General features: G+C 46.0%; 1 protein-coding gene across 1 annotated transcript in view; it reads left to right on the top strand.

Annotated features, from left to right (window-relative positions):
* The window catches only part of Rpn2 (Regulatory particle non-ATPase 2), a 43,998-nt gene extending 29,122 nt beyond the window's left edge, over positions 1-14,876 (top strand). Inside the window, exons 17-24 of the mRNA XM_077660177.1 lie at positions 803-898; positions 2,883-2,947; positions 3,322-3,436; positions 6,360-6,506; positions 7,266-7,429; positions 7,879-8,419; positions 11,042-11,117; positions 14,742-14,876. Coding sequence (XP_077516303.1) covers positions 803-898; positions 2,883-2,947; positions 3,322-3,436; positions 6,360-6,506; positions 7,266-7,429; positions 7,879-8,419; positions 11,042-11,117; positions 14,742-14,824 — 1,287 coding nt within the window. The 3' untranslated portion in view covers positions 14,825-14,876. The remainder of the gene's footprint in view (positions 1-802; positions 899-2,882; positions 2,948-3,321; positions 3,437-6,359; positions 6,507-7,265; positions 7,430-7,878; positions 8,420-11,041; positions 11,118-14,741) is intronic.
* The last annotated feature ends 3,231 nt before the right edge of the window (positions 14,877-18,107 follow it).

Raw genomic sequence — 18,107 nt, 5'->3', positions numbered from 1 at the left:
CGCTCCGTTTGCCCGGCCCATTCACGCTTGTGGTTACTTCCTTGGACGAGCGGCAGGCAGCGCGAGGGCAAACTTCCGAATCCGATAATCTCTGGGGCGTGCATCTTGCTGGAATCCGAAACTACAGCCGCTTTTCCGCTTTTGATCTCCATTGGCTTCAAACTGCTGTCCTTGTGATTGCATCGTTATGCGTTAAGTGTTTGTTGGTCTGAGTTCACAAGCTCCGCGATGTCATCCCACGGGAAACTACAAAACAAAGTGCGGCGGTAGGACAAACCACACTGAACGGCGGGGGAGGGGGGGTAAGTGCGTAAACTTTTAATTGGAGTCAACTTTTTTTTTTGCCAGCAAGGATTACGAGCTAGACTTTCAACTTTTATGCAGCAATATACAGTAATTGCAAAGTTCGTTCAGTAAGCGTACCGCATTCCTGCAACGAAATTTTTTGCCTGGGTGCATTTTTTTTCTTGGTTGGTTAAATCCGGTTAATTCGAATATTTTTCGTGGTATCAATGACTTCGAATTAACAAGGCTTTACTGTATATGGTGAAGCCCTCCACTGCAGCGTATTTCATAGCCCAGAGCATTGAGCACCGAATAGCATGTATCAAGTCATCTGCAGATGGTGCGTCAGGGGGGCATCTAGTTCGTACTAATAATTTGTGCCGTTAGTCTTGCTGGCTTTGGGCTCTGAGCCGCACCCAACGGAAGCCTGTGATGTGCTTGCCCAGTGCTGGGCTGAAATTTCGGTGCATTCATTCCTATACAGTGCCTAACTGTGAACCTGCGGATTGTGATGCAGGATGCATTGCTGCGTCGTTCTGCCATGCACGCCATTGCTATGGCTTACTGTGGATCTGGCAACAACCGAGCTGTACGGAGGCTGCTGCATGTTGCGGTGAGTTGGATGGCTCGTTGGTGGTCGTGGCCGGCAGAGTATCTAGAACAGGGCTGTACACAATACTTGAAAAAAGTATCTTCAATACTGATACCCGCAGAAATCTTATTTCTGATATCGATACATACAAGATACCAAACCAAAATTGATTTCCGATACAGATACTCAGTACTGTACACTTTGATACACCGCTGAAATCACTAATATTATATAGCTGGTAACATGATTTGCTAGGTTAAGTGATTTCTTCATTATTTTTGGAATGTTTAGTGTATCTGATATAGTAGCACACTGTATTTGAAACGGGTTAAACTAATCCAGCCACCAAGATTTTTTTAGGCTCCACTGTTGGCGCAGTAGGTTTCGTTAGAACTTCGGCATTGGACTGGAGCCATGGTAACGTTGCAATGATCGCTTTCGTAAGCACCCTAGCAAAATATATTTTAAAAGCAATGTTCTTGGGAACCGGTCGCTGAGCACCTGACTACATACAAATGAACTTGAAACTGTTTTGTGGTGCTCTTCATTTGTTACTGCAGTTTTTACCAGTTGCCTCTGCCTTTGCCCGGTGGTAAAAGGTGCAACCTCCATACACTTGGGAAAGCCAAACAGTTATTTGCCCGGACGTTTGAAGCTGAACATTCTTCGTTAAAGGCTGGGAGGAAACAAAGAATATAAGGACTAAAAGTGTTTATTAGGCAAACATATCTTGCTAATTTCTGTTATTCAGATGTTCATTTATTTAAAGGTAGTAAGAGCACTTCTTCAAGCCACCGGTCCGAAAGAGCCCCCTCGATGCGGCCCTACTTAAGCGAAGCAAATGAAAAAAGCCTCTGGACTCTAGCGCATGAGCACGTTGCCGTGTTGTGTTTGATGAACGGATAAGCTGCAGATCTCTACTTCAGCAACAGATAAGAGTGAAACACAGCCACGTCGACTTGAGGATCCTCTGGGTGTAGTATCAAATAAACTGAAGTTTCACTAGTGCCTCTTCAGAACTACGGCTTTTTGAAGCATTGCCCCCCAATGCAAAGGAATGCATCTGTCAGCTGATGCATTTGACGCTGCTGGCGCAAATGACCATGCTGAGTCGCGGGTGGAAGAGTGTGTGACCATTATTGTGCTGACAAAGTAAAGAACAAATGTTTCATAAGCTCCTGAACATGACGATGAGTCTTTCATTGCTGTTGGTAGCCACTGTAGCTTGAAATGGAGGTGAAGGGGTGTTGTTTCTACTATACTGATGAGCCTGTCTCCTTGTCCCTACTGTCACTGAGTGTGCAGAAGCGCAACATATATGTCATCTATCTGTCATACAACAAACTTAGGTTGAAAGATGACTGACCGGTCCATTGGCATTGGCCTTGGCTCTCCCTAATTCTTTTCATTTTTCAGTGTGCTGCCGCCTGAGCAAGTGCCGCCAACCCAAAATCGGTCTCCTAGCAGTCTCAAAATCTGAGGCATATTTTATTATTCTTTTTAGTATCGAACATCGGTACATTATGCATACACTAAAAATGTATTTTCTCTACTGATACTCTGATCCTTTCATTCTTGTGAACGATACCCAATACCGATGCGCAAAACGTATCGCTAGATAGCATAGAAGATACATGTATAGTATGCCAGGTCTAGGACACATCTCTCAAACTTGCCCCACTACACATGACTTTGCATATATGCCCCTAAGATAACTGCCCCGTTTTGTGGGCTCAAGGAAAGGTATTATTGTTTCTTTGTAGTTGAGCCTTGCCATTTATTCTATTCACAGAAGTAGTTGGGGCAGATATATTGTTCTAGCAGTTGATGAATGCATCTGTTATAAGCCTTTTTGCAGTCAGCAAAGTGTCTTCGTGCACTTGTTCTCAATGAACGTATTGGAAAGTTTGGTTGACAGAAGCAGGGCAAATGGTTGTGGAATGTTGTCATCACAGAGATCATGCCTGGTACAGTGGCATTGCACATGATGTGCTCCTCTCTGCAGGTGAGCGACGTGAATGACGATGTGAGGCGTGCAGCAGTCGAGGCCCTTGGGTTCATCTTATTCAGGTGAGGCAGATGTGTCTGTGCTACAGGCATGCTTGTGTGATATGTATAAGTTGCAGCCCGGCTCAGATGTGTTGCGGGGAGATGGGGGCGATGATGGGTTCGACTTGGGTTCGAAATTGTGACTTGATATGGTGTGGAATGTAGCAGGGACAGAGTTTGACTGCGACAGCTGACTACTTCTGCAGTTGCCATAGCTGGTTGGGAAAGTGGACTCACTCTAATGCTTTCTCTTGTTTGCATGCTAGCATTATGTGGTAGGCATACTTACCCAAGTGGTGATGCTGCACTGTGTGTTTCACTGGGATAAGGGCTGCACTCAGCAGCACAGATCCTGCTGCTGTCCTATCATGTGAACTTAGGCCATTCCTTTGCAGGACACCCGAGCAGTGCCCTGGCGTGGTGTCCCTTCTGTCGGAGAGCTACAACCCCAATGTGCGCTATGGCTCGGCGATGGCCCTCGGCATCTCCTGTGCTGGCACAGGCAACAAGGTGAGCTCCATTCTGCTTTAGTGGCACATTTTCTACAGCAGATTTGGTTCTTGGAGGCACTGTTGTCTGACCTTGAGTGGGAAACATTCCATGCCACCAGACACTGCCATTGCCTGCACCGTTGGGCCACTCTTTATGTGATGTCGCGCAGTTCTTGCAACTGGCATTCTGTGTCTCGCTGTGTAGTTCCATTTTCATGCTTGTGGTTGGCGACAGTATTTATGGGCCTATCACAGGGCTTGCAATGCAGTGAAACCGAAACGTGGAGGCTGATTGGGCTATGTCGCATTGAGAATGTTGCATTTAGGGCAGCATTTTACAGCCAGTGCTTTTTCTTGGTGTATTGCGCGAGAGCATGGAAGGGGTTGTCCCACATCTGTTGTAACCCTAGCTGGTGCTCTTCAACCGTTTTGCTGTTTCATTGCATTTTGCAAGCAGCGTACCCTTGTAGTTGCAACCTCTGATCTCACACGGCCAGTATGTTATTTTGCCACCTTTTAGCATTTCATAATTAACCGCCACGGTGGCTCAGTGGTTACGATGCTTGGCTGTTGATACGGAAGACGCTGGTTCAATCCTGGCTGCGGCGGTCGCATTTCGATGGAGGCGAAATGCTGGAGGCCTATGCATTCTGCGATGTCAGTGCACGTTAAGGAACCCCAGGTGGTTGAAATTATCTGGACCTCTCCACTATGTCATCCCTCATAGACTGAGTGATTTTAGGGCATTAAACCCATAAACCACTAAACCATAAACCACATTACCACTTCATGGCATATGCTTCATGACAGTTGCAGTTTGAACGCTTTATAACATTTGATAAGTTCCTCTCTCATTTAAAGGGTGAAGCTAGTCTTAGAAAAAAAAAAAATTATTGAATTCACAACTATGATATTTCCAGGGATTGTGTGCTGATTCCGAATATGCGATTTAATTTCATGTGGAACTAGTGCTTGTGTACATATGTAATACGTTATCTAAGGTCTTGGGGAGAAATTTTAAGGAATTTTACTGTAAGGAACTTTCTGAAATACATGCCATTAGATTGTCTTGACGTCACCGAATGCAGTAAGGGCAGAATTATCATCTTAACTGTCAGAGAACTTGAATTATGGGGGATTTGAAGTTGCCACTTCAGGAATGGGAAGAATGGGAAGAATAATTCGTATTCCTGTTTCCAGAGTGGCTGCTTCAAAACCCTGTGTAACTAAAGCTGTACGATAGGCAGGATGATAATTTTACCCTTATTGCATCCCTTGATGTTAATACAAACCAATGGCATGCATTTCAGCAAGTTCTCTGCAGCAAAATTTCTTTTTGAAGTGCATAAGCACTAATTGTACATGAAATTAAATGCCATATTTTCGAATATTTGTAAAATTGCATAGTTGTGACAATATTAAACAATTTCTTCTAAGACCAGCTTCCTTCTTGTGAGACCCAATCCCCCTGCCTCTCATACATAATGCCCAATGGTCCATTAGGGTATTACAGTAAACGATGATGAAAACAAATAAAATTTGTATGCTGTGCTTTTGGAAAAGCGCTTTTTCTTTTTTTTTAATTTCAGTGAACTGGGACTGCATTCTTGGCTGATTGGGCTTGCAGGGATGTAAAAATTGTGTACACTATAGGAGGAGCCACGTGAATTCAAAGAAATAGAATAGAGGTATAAATAGAAATAGAGAAATAGGAGATGACATGTTGCCGAAAGATCGCGATATGCTTCTCGTGTGAAGATGAATATAAATTTACAGCCATGAAGTGAGCTTATAGTTCTTTGTTTTCAAACCAGTGCCGACATTGCTGTCCACAAAAGTTCCGCACTGTTTCTTGGGTGTCAGCCACTAGGTTTTATCGCAGACAGTGCTCTTAAATAAAGTAAAGTGCTGTGTCATTGTCTTCTTCAGTCATGAGTTAGGTATCATCCAGTCAAAGGAAGATTTCAAAATTTTTAGATTTTAGTGAGGAACGTGTTTAGATGCACAGTAAATGAACAGGACAGACTGTTACTATAGTCAGTAATGCTGAGCACGGATCTTTACACACCACATGCCAGGGCTGACAGGTGGAGTGTTGTGCTGCTAGCCACCTTCCAGTTGGCCATTCCTCCACTCTTGGCGTGGCAGGGCATTTCACTCTGCTTCTACCTGCCAACACGCTACCTTTCACTCACCTACACATGCCACCTGTCAGGTGATGTGTTATGCCAACAACGCTGACGTCTATGATGTAGAATGTAGGAATGGGCACCTAAGAGCTGCACTGTAAAATTCTGTCCTCGCCCGCGATTAATTGTACAACTTCTATCACATTCTCTGCTGCCTTCCTGCCTAGTCTACACACCATTAAACTCCCTGCACACCTGCACAGCCAGAGAAATTTTGCATTGCAAGGACAGCAATGCCAATAAAACACTCATGTAATGTTGAGTGCATGCTTCTCGATAGCATAGCCTCTAACATTGCTCCAAAATTGCCACAGAGTGAGAAAAAAAAAGCTGCTAGGAAATGCATGCCAGGAGTGCTGACGTTGGGAAAGGAAACCCAAACCATATTGAGATGGTAACACTCATTGTCTGCTAGCAATCTGCTTTGATTTTGATCGACAGAAGTCGTTATGTCATTGAAATGTTCAGCATGCCTCACTCTTCGATTGGCAGGCGCGGTGCCGACCAACATCCAAGGCCCAGTTGGGAAAGCCAACTGCGAGATTATAACCACTGTATTCATATTTAAACTATTTAAAGATATTTTATTTTAATTGGGGCCAGTTTTTTTGGATTCGCATTTTCTTTGCAATCAGAAATTTTGTGTGTGCACCCCCAGTAGTCCTTTGCCCAACACAGGCTGCTGCACCCCAAAGCTGCTTCATTGTGCATGTGTTGCATGGGGTTTGTGCTTTTTTGGACTGCCATGCGCAGGAGGCACTGTCCCTACTGGAGCCAATGACAAATGACCCGGTCAACTATGTCCGTCAGGGGGCGTTGATTGCTTCGGCACTGATCCTCATCCAACAGACGGAGGCCACTTGCCCAAAAGTGAAGGACTTCCGACAGCTGTACCACAAGGCAAGTACCTGCTCTGGGGTGGATTCTTGAGGTGGCATTGGGAAAACAGCGGAGAAGCAGGATGCCTCTGCATATCTAGGGGGCATTGAACGGCAGCCGTGCTAGGTCACAGACACACCCGGTAGCACAGCAGTTGGCGCTGTGATTGAAATTTCAGTGCAGCTGACCCTGAACGCAGCCTCACACTACCGTCACCTTGCAGAGCAGTGCCTCAAGATTTTCTTGCGGGGCCACTAGTCACACTGCTAAAAGGCTCCAATTTATTGTTTCAACTGTACAAAACAGAACATGCAGGATGAGGCCTCAAAGTCTGGGCTGCAAAGAGACCTCCTGTAGAAAATTACAATAAAGACAATATTCACTTAGAAGAATGGTTGTAAAAAAAAAAAATGGAGGCCTTCTGCATATTAATGAACAAGTAGCTTTGTAGGGCATGTTTGAGACATGTAAATAAAGTTGCAGCTTCCACTGCTGTTTCAAAGCACTCATTGTAGTGCAGACTGTGGCAACAACAGCTTTAGCTAACCTGAAAAGGCTGCCTTTCCTCATATCATTTCATCATTTTGGTGCTAGGTGACAACGTTATGACCAACATTTTGGGGCACATTGTATGCTTCCCTCTTCATTTGCAAGTGAGCACGTGGTGTAGCAAAAATATGCAGTGAGTGAAGCCAGTGTTGGTGCTCAATCCAGTCTGTCTGGTGCTGGTAGCCTCCTCTCAACCGTGAGAAGCAATAAGATAGTCGACCGTGCCCACAGGTGGTGAGTGACAAGCATGACGATGTGATGGCCAAGCTGGGGGCCATCCTGGCCCAGGGCATCCTGGATGCTGGTGGGCGCAACGTGACGGTGGCCCTGACCTCCCGCACTGGCCACGTCAACATGGCTGCTGTCGTTGGGATGCTGGTGTTCACGCAGTTCTGGTGAGTGCCTCGTGACACTTCTTTGTGTGCCATGCAAAGCGAAGAGCCCCGGCTCTGGTAGTCTGATGCAGTCAGGGCTACCGCTGCCTCTTTCACGCCTTGACATTGACACCACATTGTCTGTGCTTGATGTCTCACGCATTATTTTGTTGAGCGAAGCAGGACACTTAGGTATTTACTTATTTACTTTCAGCAAAAAAAAAAAGGGGGGTTCCTCTGGCAAATACAGGTGAAGGCAAGCAGTGGTAAAAGACCAGTCAGTGCACAGCCAGCTTGCGCTGCTTCGTACCCAGCCATGGCAGTGTGCAGCTTATCCCTGGCACTTACTTTGAACATTTTAAGGGCATGCAAAAAGGGATTGGTGTAGAAACAGAATGATGCATGCCTAGTTTAAAAGCTGAACAAGGATTGTGCTGCAGAGTATACTATTGTTGGTGTCATGTCCCCAGGTACTGGTTCCCACTGGCACATTTCCTGTCGCTGTCTCTGAGCCCTACCTGCCTGGTTGCTCTGACTGGGGAGCTACGCATGCCACGCATGCAGATCCGGTCGGGGGCAAAGCCCTCGACCTTCGCCTATCCGCCACCCCTAGAGGAGAAGAAGGAGCGTGAGCGCGAGAAGGTCACCACTGCAGTGCTGTCCATCACAGCCAAAGCCCGCCGCCGCGAGGCACACTCTGGCAAGGAGTCTCCTGCGACCACTTCAGCAACTCAGGACACCATGGAGGTGGACGAGCAGCCACCAGTTCAGGCAGTGGCTGCAGCAAAGAAGGAGGATGCCACACCTGCCACGGGAGCGGCAGCCCCTCCCACACAAGAGGAGGCCAAGAAAGAAGACACGGACACTCCTGCTGCAGCGGAAGCCAAGCCTGAGGCCAAGGCCAAACCGGAGCAAAACTTTGAGCTTCTCTCCAACCCAGCACGAGTAGTGAAACCACAGCTTAAGCTACTGACAATGCCTGAAGGGTCACGTTACCGGCCCATCAAGGATGTGAGTTGCCCGTTTTCTTTCACTCATTACACTTCGGCCCTCTATATTTGCGGCTGCAGCTAGAGTTCAAGGTGTGCATGCTCAGTCAGTCTGCTGTTGTGTGACTAGATCTATGGGAAGGTACTGTTTGCTTGCATATTTGCGCTGCCTTGGTGTAGTGGTGCTGCAATTATTACCGTATTTACTCAAATCTAGGCCGATAGTTTTTTTTTCAAATAATCATATTCCAAACCCTAGGGTCGGCTTAGATTCGAGGATGTTAAAAAACGCGCCAGTTTTTCATTGAAACTGCTAAATATGATGCATAGCTAGCGCCATCTATAAAAGTCAGTATCGCAGCCGCTACTAGCCGTGCCAGTAGCCAACTGTACAGAAGCGAGGTCGCCATTTTCACCTGTGTCGTGTCGGCCGTATCGGTGTGCAGCGTGGTGTTATCGCGATGGCACCAAAGCCCAGTTGCGGTGTTCCCCTGCACAAAGAGGCAGTTACCGGGCTGTGCTCCCCCCCTCCCTCCCTACTCCCCGTATGAGTGTTCCCCCCCCCCAAATAACCACTTTAGCGATGGCACCAAGCAGAAGATGCCACTACAGTGCCGCTTTCAAGCAAAATGTTGTGATAGCCGCAGAGGCATCGTCAAACCTTCAAGCCGGGCGGGACTTCGGCGTCGACAAGAAAAACGTCCATCGTTGGAGGGGACAGCGACAGCAGCTTTTTGCGTGCGCCGCAATGAGGATGGCATTTAGCGGATCAAAGAAAGGCTGTCACCGCGAAGTGGAAGCAGTTTTGGCTGACTTTGTTCGGACGCAGAGAGCAACTGCCCTTCCAGTGACAACAGAAGTGCTCCAAGCGAAAGCAAGGGAACTTTCGAGGGAGCGAGGCCTAACGCCAAAGGATTTCAAAGCCAGCTGGGGCTGGCTTCAGAAATTCATGAAGCGCTTCGGTTTCAGCCTCCGACGTCGCACTTCAGTCAGTCAGTCAGAAAAACTTTATTTCCCACCGATATAGGAGACACGCCTACCTTCCCAGCTCAGGTACGCAGACCCTGGAGGGAGTAGGGGGCTCCGCGACTAGAGGCCTGTGTGGTGAACCTCTTGGTTCTTCGAGGCCTCGGTCGAGGCCTCGGAGGCCTCGGTCGCTTCGAGTTGGTCTTCGAGTTTTGAGCTTCGAAGGAGAGACTCCCAAGCTTCCTCATTAGGAATGTTTACGGCAGCCCCAGGTGAGTAGGGGCATTGCCAGATTATGTGGTTTAGTGTCCCTCTCTGGTCGCATTCAATCACCCAGAAGCTGCCAAGCGATTTCGAAGAAAAGCTGATAGCTTTTCAGCGCTATGTGCTGAGAGAGAAGCGGCAGGCTACAACCTTGGGCAAATCGACAACGCCGACCAGACGGCCGTGTATTTTGATATGCCAGTGGCGTGCACCGTGAATGAAAAGGGTTCCAAGAAGGTGAAGGTGCGCTCTGCGGCCTACGAGAAGCAGCGCGCAACTGTAATGCTGTGCTACACAGCTGATGGACATATACTCCCTCCTTATATGATATTTAAAAGGAAGACACTGCCTGCTCGAGAAACTTTCCCAAGAAATGGCATTGTGCGGGCAAATAATAACGGGTGGATGACGGGTGCGATGGTGGAAGAGTGGGTTAAGATTGTGTGGCGACGGTGTCCAGGAGCCCTTTTGACAAAGAACTCGCTCTTTGTCGTCGACTCTTACCGTGGGCACTTGACCGACAACATGAAGACTGTGCTCGCCCAAGCGAACACGGACCTCGCTGTCATGCCGGGCGGCATGACGGGCCAGTTGCAGCCACTTGATGTCTGCATCAACAGACCTTTCAGGGATCGTCTGCGGAAATATTACACGGACTGGTTGACTGACGAAGACCACATGCTAACAGCAATGGGCCGCATCAAATGTGCATCGCTATCGCAGCTGGCGGGCTGGGTAGCTGCAGCGTGGGACGACATCCCAGGTACTTTGATCGTGCGCGCCTTTAAAAAGTGCAGCATATCTAATGCTCTTGACGATACCGAAGATAGTGCACTGTTTGAAGGTGACAGTGACAAGGAACACGGCGACGAGTGTAGCAACGACGACGACATTGAATGAGTTCCGCACGTTCAGATTCAATAAAGGCTGTGTGCATTTTGTGAACGCCGTCCTCGCTTTTTTTTGCTCGGCTTCGGCCTACATTCGAGGTAATGTTTTTTTTGTTGTTGTCTTCGGACTTTGGGGGGTCGGCTTAGAATCCGGGTCGGCCTAGATTCGAGTAAATACGGTATTAATGGCTGGACTTCACATGCACATGTCTAGTGGAACATTGCCTTCATAAGTATGCTCAGGGACAGCTAAAAGCAGTTTGATCACATGCGCTTGATTTTTTTTTTTACATATGCTTGTTAACTGAAAGTCAACCTGCAGGGATTTCTTTTAAAATGTGGCGTTTTTCACTGTTCATGGTTTCGCATAATTGGCAATTTGATTGTCTAGCTGAAAGTACGACTCCATATATAACATTGCGAATGAACTGTGCACACACAGACATTTTCCGGTGCAGTCTGTAGAAGAGGTCAGTGATATGATTGTGTCATTGTTTCTTGTGGTGTTTTGGCATTTGCTACAGATCACAATTGGTGGCATCATCATGGTGACTGACACAAAGTCGAGTGAAGAGGAAGAATTGGTAGAGCCTGTCTCAGGTCAGTAATTGTCCCATGGACCCCCATTATTTCTCACCCTGTTGTGTGGCTGTGCTTGGCCATGGTGATAACCTAGTGTGCACAAGCATCTGAGGGGATACCTAGGGTTGTACCTTGCAGAGTGAATCGTATGTTCTTGAGTACTGTTTAGGCCACTTATAACAGCTACTTTTATTATAGACACTTACTTAGCATAAATGAATATGACATTACAGTTGCAATTCACATAAGGACAATGGCACCTAGTTTCAGAACAAGCGCCTGCAGACACAGAACCTGGCTACAGTGAACATACAAGGCACCATGAACTTGCTTGCTGGGTCATGCTGCACAGCCGTGGTCCTTGACGGGGACATATGCAAACATGAAAACCTCGGCAGCTTTCGGAAGCTTTTCACACAAAAACCGTGAAAAGGGCGCTAGCTACTTGAACGCTAAGATAAGAGGCAAAAAGAAAGTTACCCACACAAGCGCACCTTGGCTTTTGCATGCATTGACGTCACTGTGAGGCTTGCCTTGGGTAGTGAACAACCTCGTGGCTGAGGAGAAGAGCGGCACATTCATGGGTTGTTAATGCTGCCTGTCGTCCCCTTTAAACGTTGACCCCGAAAATCTCTGCGGTGGGCCGTGAAGAGGAGTCTTTATACAGCAAAACCTCGTTGATGCGTTCCCAGTTCATGCGATTTCTCGGTTCGTACGCTCAAAATCGCAGACATTAAAAAATGTCCCATAGGGTTACACTGTATTTCTCATGGTTAATACGTTCCCGGAAAAGATGATTTCCCAGCTACTACATTTAAAATTTCGACAAATTGTGGCTGTATAATATGTTTATTGACCAACCGCACATGTGTAAACATGTAAGTGGGCCGAACGTGAGAGCACGCGACATGGAAAAGTTGAAATGCAGCGGCAGTCATTCACCGTGGTGGCTTCTCTGCAGTGCCTCGATGCAATGGGGCGAAGCCAGAGGTAGGAAACTCCGGTTGGTTTCAGTTTCAACTACTTCAGCGCACCTGTCGACTGAAGGTGAACTGATGCTTAAAATTGAATGGTTCCTCACGCACGTAGTGCGGTAAGGCTGCGACCGTGACCGAATTGCCTGTGTGACCGGGATAAGAAGCTGCTCTTTTTTTCGACGGTGGTGGTTCGAACCTCGCTTTGGGGATAAAATTTTTTCCTGCTGGATACCATTGTCATGACGACAATACGACGCTCTAGTTGGCTCCCCTCCGGCCGCTGTGAGAAGAATCGGTGCTGACGTTTGTATTTGCTGGACAATGGTGTATATGGGAGTTTCCTACCCCTGGCAAAGCCCCACCATCACCAACAACAAAAATAAAGACGGCGTGCTAGCATTCGAGACAGCCGTATTTGCGTGGACGCGACATGCAGAGGAGAAACGCTGAGGTTTCTTTGCGGTGCATAAGGACAAGGGGGCGAAGCATCTACGAACTACAGCGATCCACTTACATACGAGCGGGCTGGGTCTAGACACCTAAATTTTGGGTGTGTGTCTTCTTGTTTGTAATGATGCGTAAGGCATTATTATAAATGGATTATCACCTGGTATTCTTCTAGGACCACTAAATAATTTATAATCACATTTCCTTCTCGTGCTGTCTTGGTTTCGGTTTCAACAGCCGAATGAGGACTGTGACATCAACATGTATTTACAGGTCATGTGACACAGAAAAAAACTTCAATATAATAGCTGCTTCCTCATTCATTATCATTTCAGCTCTTGAGGAAGGCTGCCTTCAGCACTGCAGTAAATTAAATAGATAAACCAGCGATTATATGGACGTTTTTCCATGCCTCACGTGACACAATAGCACTCTTTGACGTCACAGCCATCGTTCGGCTGTTGAAACCGAAACCGAAACAACACGCCACGAAAAATTCGATTATAAATTATTTAGCGGCCGTAGGCGAATATCACATGGTGATGCATGCGTAGTAGTGTCTTCCGCATCATTATAGAGAAGAAAACGTGCCACCAAAATTAGGTGTCTATACTCCTTTAAAAAGCAAAGAAGTTGCAACAGTCAACCGCCGCGGTGGCTGCGCCGCAATACTCAGGTGCTAAGGGGCAAAGCATCCAAGAAAGATTTTTGGTTGTTTTTGTCGTTGCCATCGAAGGACCGGATGTGTTACGGAGTTCCTTCTGCGCTTAAGACAGCGCAAACACTGACTGAATTCTGCAAGCACTAGAAAAGAATCTGTTCAGATCTTGTGCTGATAAATACTAATCGGCATTTTTATAAAGTGAAATTCTTATTTAAAGTCTGTACCTCATTCGACAATTCGAAGTCTGCCAACTGCCGTGAAAATCTTGTCATCACTTGCATCAACTAGTTATTGGCGAACTGTTTCTCAGCAAGATGTTTCTTCAAAAGAAGAGACCAGTTAAGATTGCTCAGAGCAAGCCCCGTGATATACGAGACATGCTTCAATATCTCCAACTTGGATCCTGCCAGAAGTGAGGTTTTGGCGTGTGTGGTGTGGACCTGAGCATTGTGGTCGACTCAAACCCCTCCCTCACATTACTTTCATGGCCATGTTAAATTAGTGTAAATATATGGTACATCCACAAGGCTTAGGCAAAACCGAAAACATGATAATTGAAAATAAATTGTTAACACGTAATGGGATGACTGGAGCCGGAATGGAGTTATTTTTATGTGTTTCTTTTCTATGCCGACACTATATTTCTAGAAGTAGCCAAATCATTAATTTAACTTCCACCTGTCACGGCGGGCATGTTTTGATGACGTCACAATGTCACGTGACATACATTGCCATGTGCCACCTAGGTCGCTTCCCTGGGGATTTTTCACTCACGCCACGACTGCTACCGACGATGATGCCAAAGTTTCCTATTGCGTTAAAATGATGCTGATTTTTCAGGACATACAGTTTTGTTTTTGTGTGTGTCTCGTGCTTGTATTTCAAAGAAGAGCTTTACACAACTACAGTAAAGTTCAGGTTTTCTGTATCCATGGAATCGATTCCTGAAGGGATCAAAGCTTCTAGAATATGGGTTCAGCACCGCTGCCATTGGAACAGGCTGTCTTCACGGAGGGTTCACCACTAGTTTTTCGTTTTGACTGTGACACTACTTTCTGTGCGGCAGCATGTACCACCAGCAACAAATCAATTTCGAACAAGACAACTGAAATGGGGACGGCAAAAAGAAATTTTTGATGACGGGGACTGAACATTAGGGCACTTGATTTTCGCTTCTATGGTGGGAAGACCACTTCGTGGAAATGTAATGTATCTCAGTAAAACTTGATGTTGGGCTAGTTGGTGAGTCGTTCTTTGAAAGTGACGGTAGTCCTATAAGGAAGACCACAGGGCGAAATGATGACACAACAGAGAAGAATGTATCCCGCCTGTATTTCTTCTCCAGCAACTATTATTTTTGTATTCTTTTGTTCGTGTTACAAGTATCCTGTTTGCATTTCATTTGTTGCTGATGGACTAAATGCACTGTTCGTTAGATGCCTGCACTGACTTGAGATTGCTCCATTTTTTGGACATGTAATGTGGACAGCAGCACAAAAAGGCTGAGAGCAGGGTTGAGTGTTCTAATGCTCATCAATCTCATCTCTCTTCCAGCGGGAGGCCCCACAGCAGAGAATGAGGAAGGAGATGAGCCTGAGCCCCCAGAGCCTTTTGAGTACCCTTTCGACCATGACTGATTGTGCTTTGTTTGGGTTTGTTACATCTGTGAATATAAAGTATGGACCTGGCTTCGTGTGAGAATTTCCTGTAGTACAGCTTGTGTGGAAGCAGCACCAATGATGTTGAGTTCCTACACATCTTGCTTGCCTAGTAATAGCCAATCTTAGAATTGAGGCTGCCATTAGTAGGAGGCCTTTAAAGACTTGCACTTTGCTACTGCACATCCACTGGACTGAGATCTGATCTGTGAGTTTGCACGAGTACGTGCTCCAAGCCCAAGAAGTGAAAAACGGCATGCCACCACTGGAGTTGCCTTGCAACTCCAGTGGCGGCACTCAAGGAATTGAGAACTGTCATGACAGCCTCGCTGTTCGCTTTTAGTGCTTCATGCCAGCAGTGAGCAAATGACGACCAGGCTTTCGCCTTGTCTCTTCCACAGAGCTTGTGTCACTTTTTTCTTAGGATTGCATCTTGGTTAAATTCAGCAATATTGGGCCTGAAGGGAGCAAGCCTTTCGCCATGATAGCAGAACAAGTGCTTTCCCTGCTTTGGAATGGCCAGAAGGAAGTTGTATCAGATAGTTGGTTTTTGGTAGTATATTGCACCGTAACATTTTTGTTTGAACTGAACAAAAAAAAGTGTATTGGTGCCACCTGGGTTGTGCACTACTTCAAACAAATATAAAGTAGCTGGGGGCAGGAAGCTGTGGCCTAGTGTGGTGCGAGCCTATCTAAAAATCTTGGTCTCCAGCCTCTGCACTCCTCCCAATGGAGAGGGGCATCCGTGACATGAATACATGCTGTGGATCCACTTCAAGCAGCCTGAGTTTGCTTGGCTGCGTCACCACTGTCGTGTTGCGGTGACAAAGGAGTATTGCTGGAGTTGTGGTTACTGGTTATACTGGTCTGCTCTGTTGCTTGTTAAGATGGGAGCGCTGTAAACCATGTTTGTTATGCGTAGCTTCTTTAAGCTGCGTGAAATGTAGCTTAAAGGGCCTTTTTCCTAGCTAGCCCCGCGGGAAAACTCCTGCTCATTAGCCTGCGAACAACGCTAACTGCACCATTTAATCTCTGCCGGATGTGTATCCAAAGCGCACTTGCAAGCCGTAAAACTCTAGAATAAAGAAACAGGTGCTTAGGAAAATGGTGAGCTATGCTCTGGGAAGTTTGCACAGAGTGATCGGAAGTAGATGGCATGTGGGTATCAGCAAGGAATAGAAGTTGATAATTGTGAAGGAGCCTGTCTTCAGTAGAAAAAAAATGAGGTGAGAGAGGGGCCAAAATTAAAAACTGCAGATGAACTGCCACCAAAAAGGTTGAGTAGTAACGAAAAAATAGAGAAGGGAAAGAAAATGGAACTAAAAAATTGGAAGGTACACTTAAGCTTTGCCCTAAGGGTATGGCACGCTAGTTTAATGGGTTAATTCCCATATATGCAGGTCATTCTCTACACTCGTAGATCCTCATACCCCTCCTGGCGCAGTGGTACAGTGGTTAAGCGATGCGCCGCTGCCCTGTGATAGCAGGTGCTCCCAGGGGTGGGCCTTGTGCGGCTCGGGTTGCTCTTCCCGGGGAACCAATCATTATATGCCACCTGCTATGGTGGGTAGTTTGCTCACTATATGGTGGGCAGGTTGTGTTGACGCCGCAAGGCCACGTGACTTAGGTTGCTCTCTGGGGACCACCTGCCAGAACCATGCCCATGATTTTTCGCTCACAACGCCGAGACCGGATTTTCTGGTGAATGGTGCGTTTAACGCTGTCACGTTAAAGTGAAAAATCGAAAAAGAAAAGAAATGCTATATTATAAAGAAAAAACTATAGTGAAAGAAGATACCAAAGCTGGAAAAAAGACTGCTGGAACCAGGGTTACATAGGTTGAAACTCTGGGTAGATATTGGACTTCATTTTGAAGCAAGGGAAGCGATATATGGAACACCAACACAACTTTTTCATCATTGCAAAAGCTTCAAGGATTTGCCTTTAAGGCACAATCCTAGCAGCCCTAATCTAATATGGTATCTTTTTGGAACAAAGGAATGCGGTGCCCCTCCTGAAAATGGACTTACTCTGGTTTACTTTCTCCCCCTCGTGACCTCTCTCTCTTCAAGCCTTTTTTTTTTTTGCATGCTCTTGAAGCCATTCATTCAAACACCTGCCCACTTTTCCAAATATATTCAGAAGGTTATAATCGACATGGACAAGGCCGCATTAAATTGATTCTGGTATATTGTGGTGCATTGGCCAAATGGTCATTAATCAGAATTGATGTTTTACAGTTGAACCTCGGTATAACGAAATGATATATATAATGAAGGAATGACTATTTCCTCTGGAATCTCTGTAAACATGGGCGAAGTAATCGTGGGGCCCCTTAAACTTTGTTATAATGAGGTTCAACTGTACCAAGGACCACCAAGACAGTTACCCACAAAACAGACTACGTTCACGCGTGACGCCTATATGTAGTTTGCTTAGGTTATAAGCCAGACATTGAGCGTATAGGACTATTGCAATCTTTGAAGTTTCCTTTCAGTTCCTTACTTCATAGCCTTCGTAAATTTTAAAGGGTCTCTGAATTGTTGGAGGTGAGAAGGTTTGGACAACCTGCTAGCTCCAATTTCCACCTGAGCTTTCAAGCATCAAGTATTTTTTCTATTTGGTGGTACCAGGTCCTGAATTAGTGCAGCAGTGCGTAATGTTCTTTGGCCAATTCTAAGAGTGAATGAGCAAGTTATGAAGTAAACACTTTCATTGAACAAGGGGCACGTATCTTTAGCTGATATGCTATATGTATAAAGAAATGGCTCAGGTTTTTTGGCAGGATTTTGTCAGAGTAAGGCCTGATAGAGGAGAAAACATACGTTATTTCTCGAATGCCTTCGAGGATAGCATTTAATGATTTTAAAGAGAATTTTCAGCTTTTTTTCAACCTTCCCATTTTGCGTCACCTGAAGATTATAATTAGAAATCTCTATTGCATATTTTTGTTTTGTGTTGAGTGTTATATAAACGTTCACTAAGGCTTCTTGTGATCAATAAAAATTTTGGAGCATTTGTATCGTTTGTATTAATTTAGAACACTTTGTTCTGTGCACGTGTTGAAGGAGAGAGGATGCAGATACTGGGAGAGCTATATCCAGAGGCATCATCTTCAGGATCAGTGATGCCTGGTGTGGAGACCCTGGGTTCACTCCCCACCTCCTAGCCCTCACTTATGCACCACCTCCTCCACCAAAGCAATGCATGGTCTGTCCGCACCACTTAAAGGGACACTGAGGACAAATTGAAGTTGGTCTTT

The sequence above is a fragment of the Amblyomma americanum genome, chromosome 3 (genome assembly GCF_052857255.1).
Source record: "Amblyomma americanum isolate KBUSLIRL-KWMA chromosome 3, ASM5285725v1, whole genome shotgun sequence".
NCBI classification, from domain to species: domain Eukaryota; kingdom Metazoa; phylum Arthropoda; class Arachnida; order Ixodida; family Ixodidae; genus Amblyomma; species Amblyomma americanum.
Note: the sequence above shows the minus strand (reverse complement) of the source record. Positions and strands in the feature narration are given on the sequence as shown.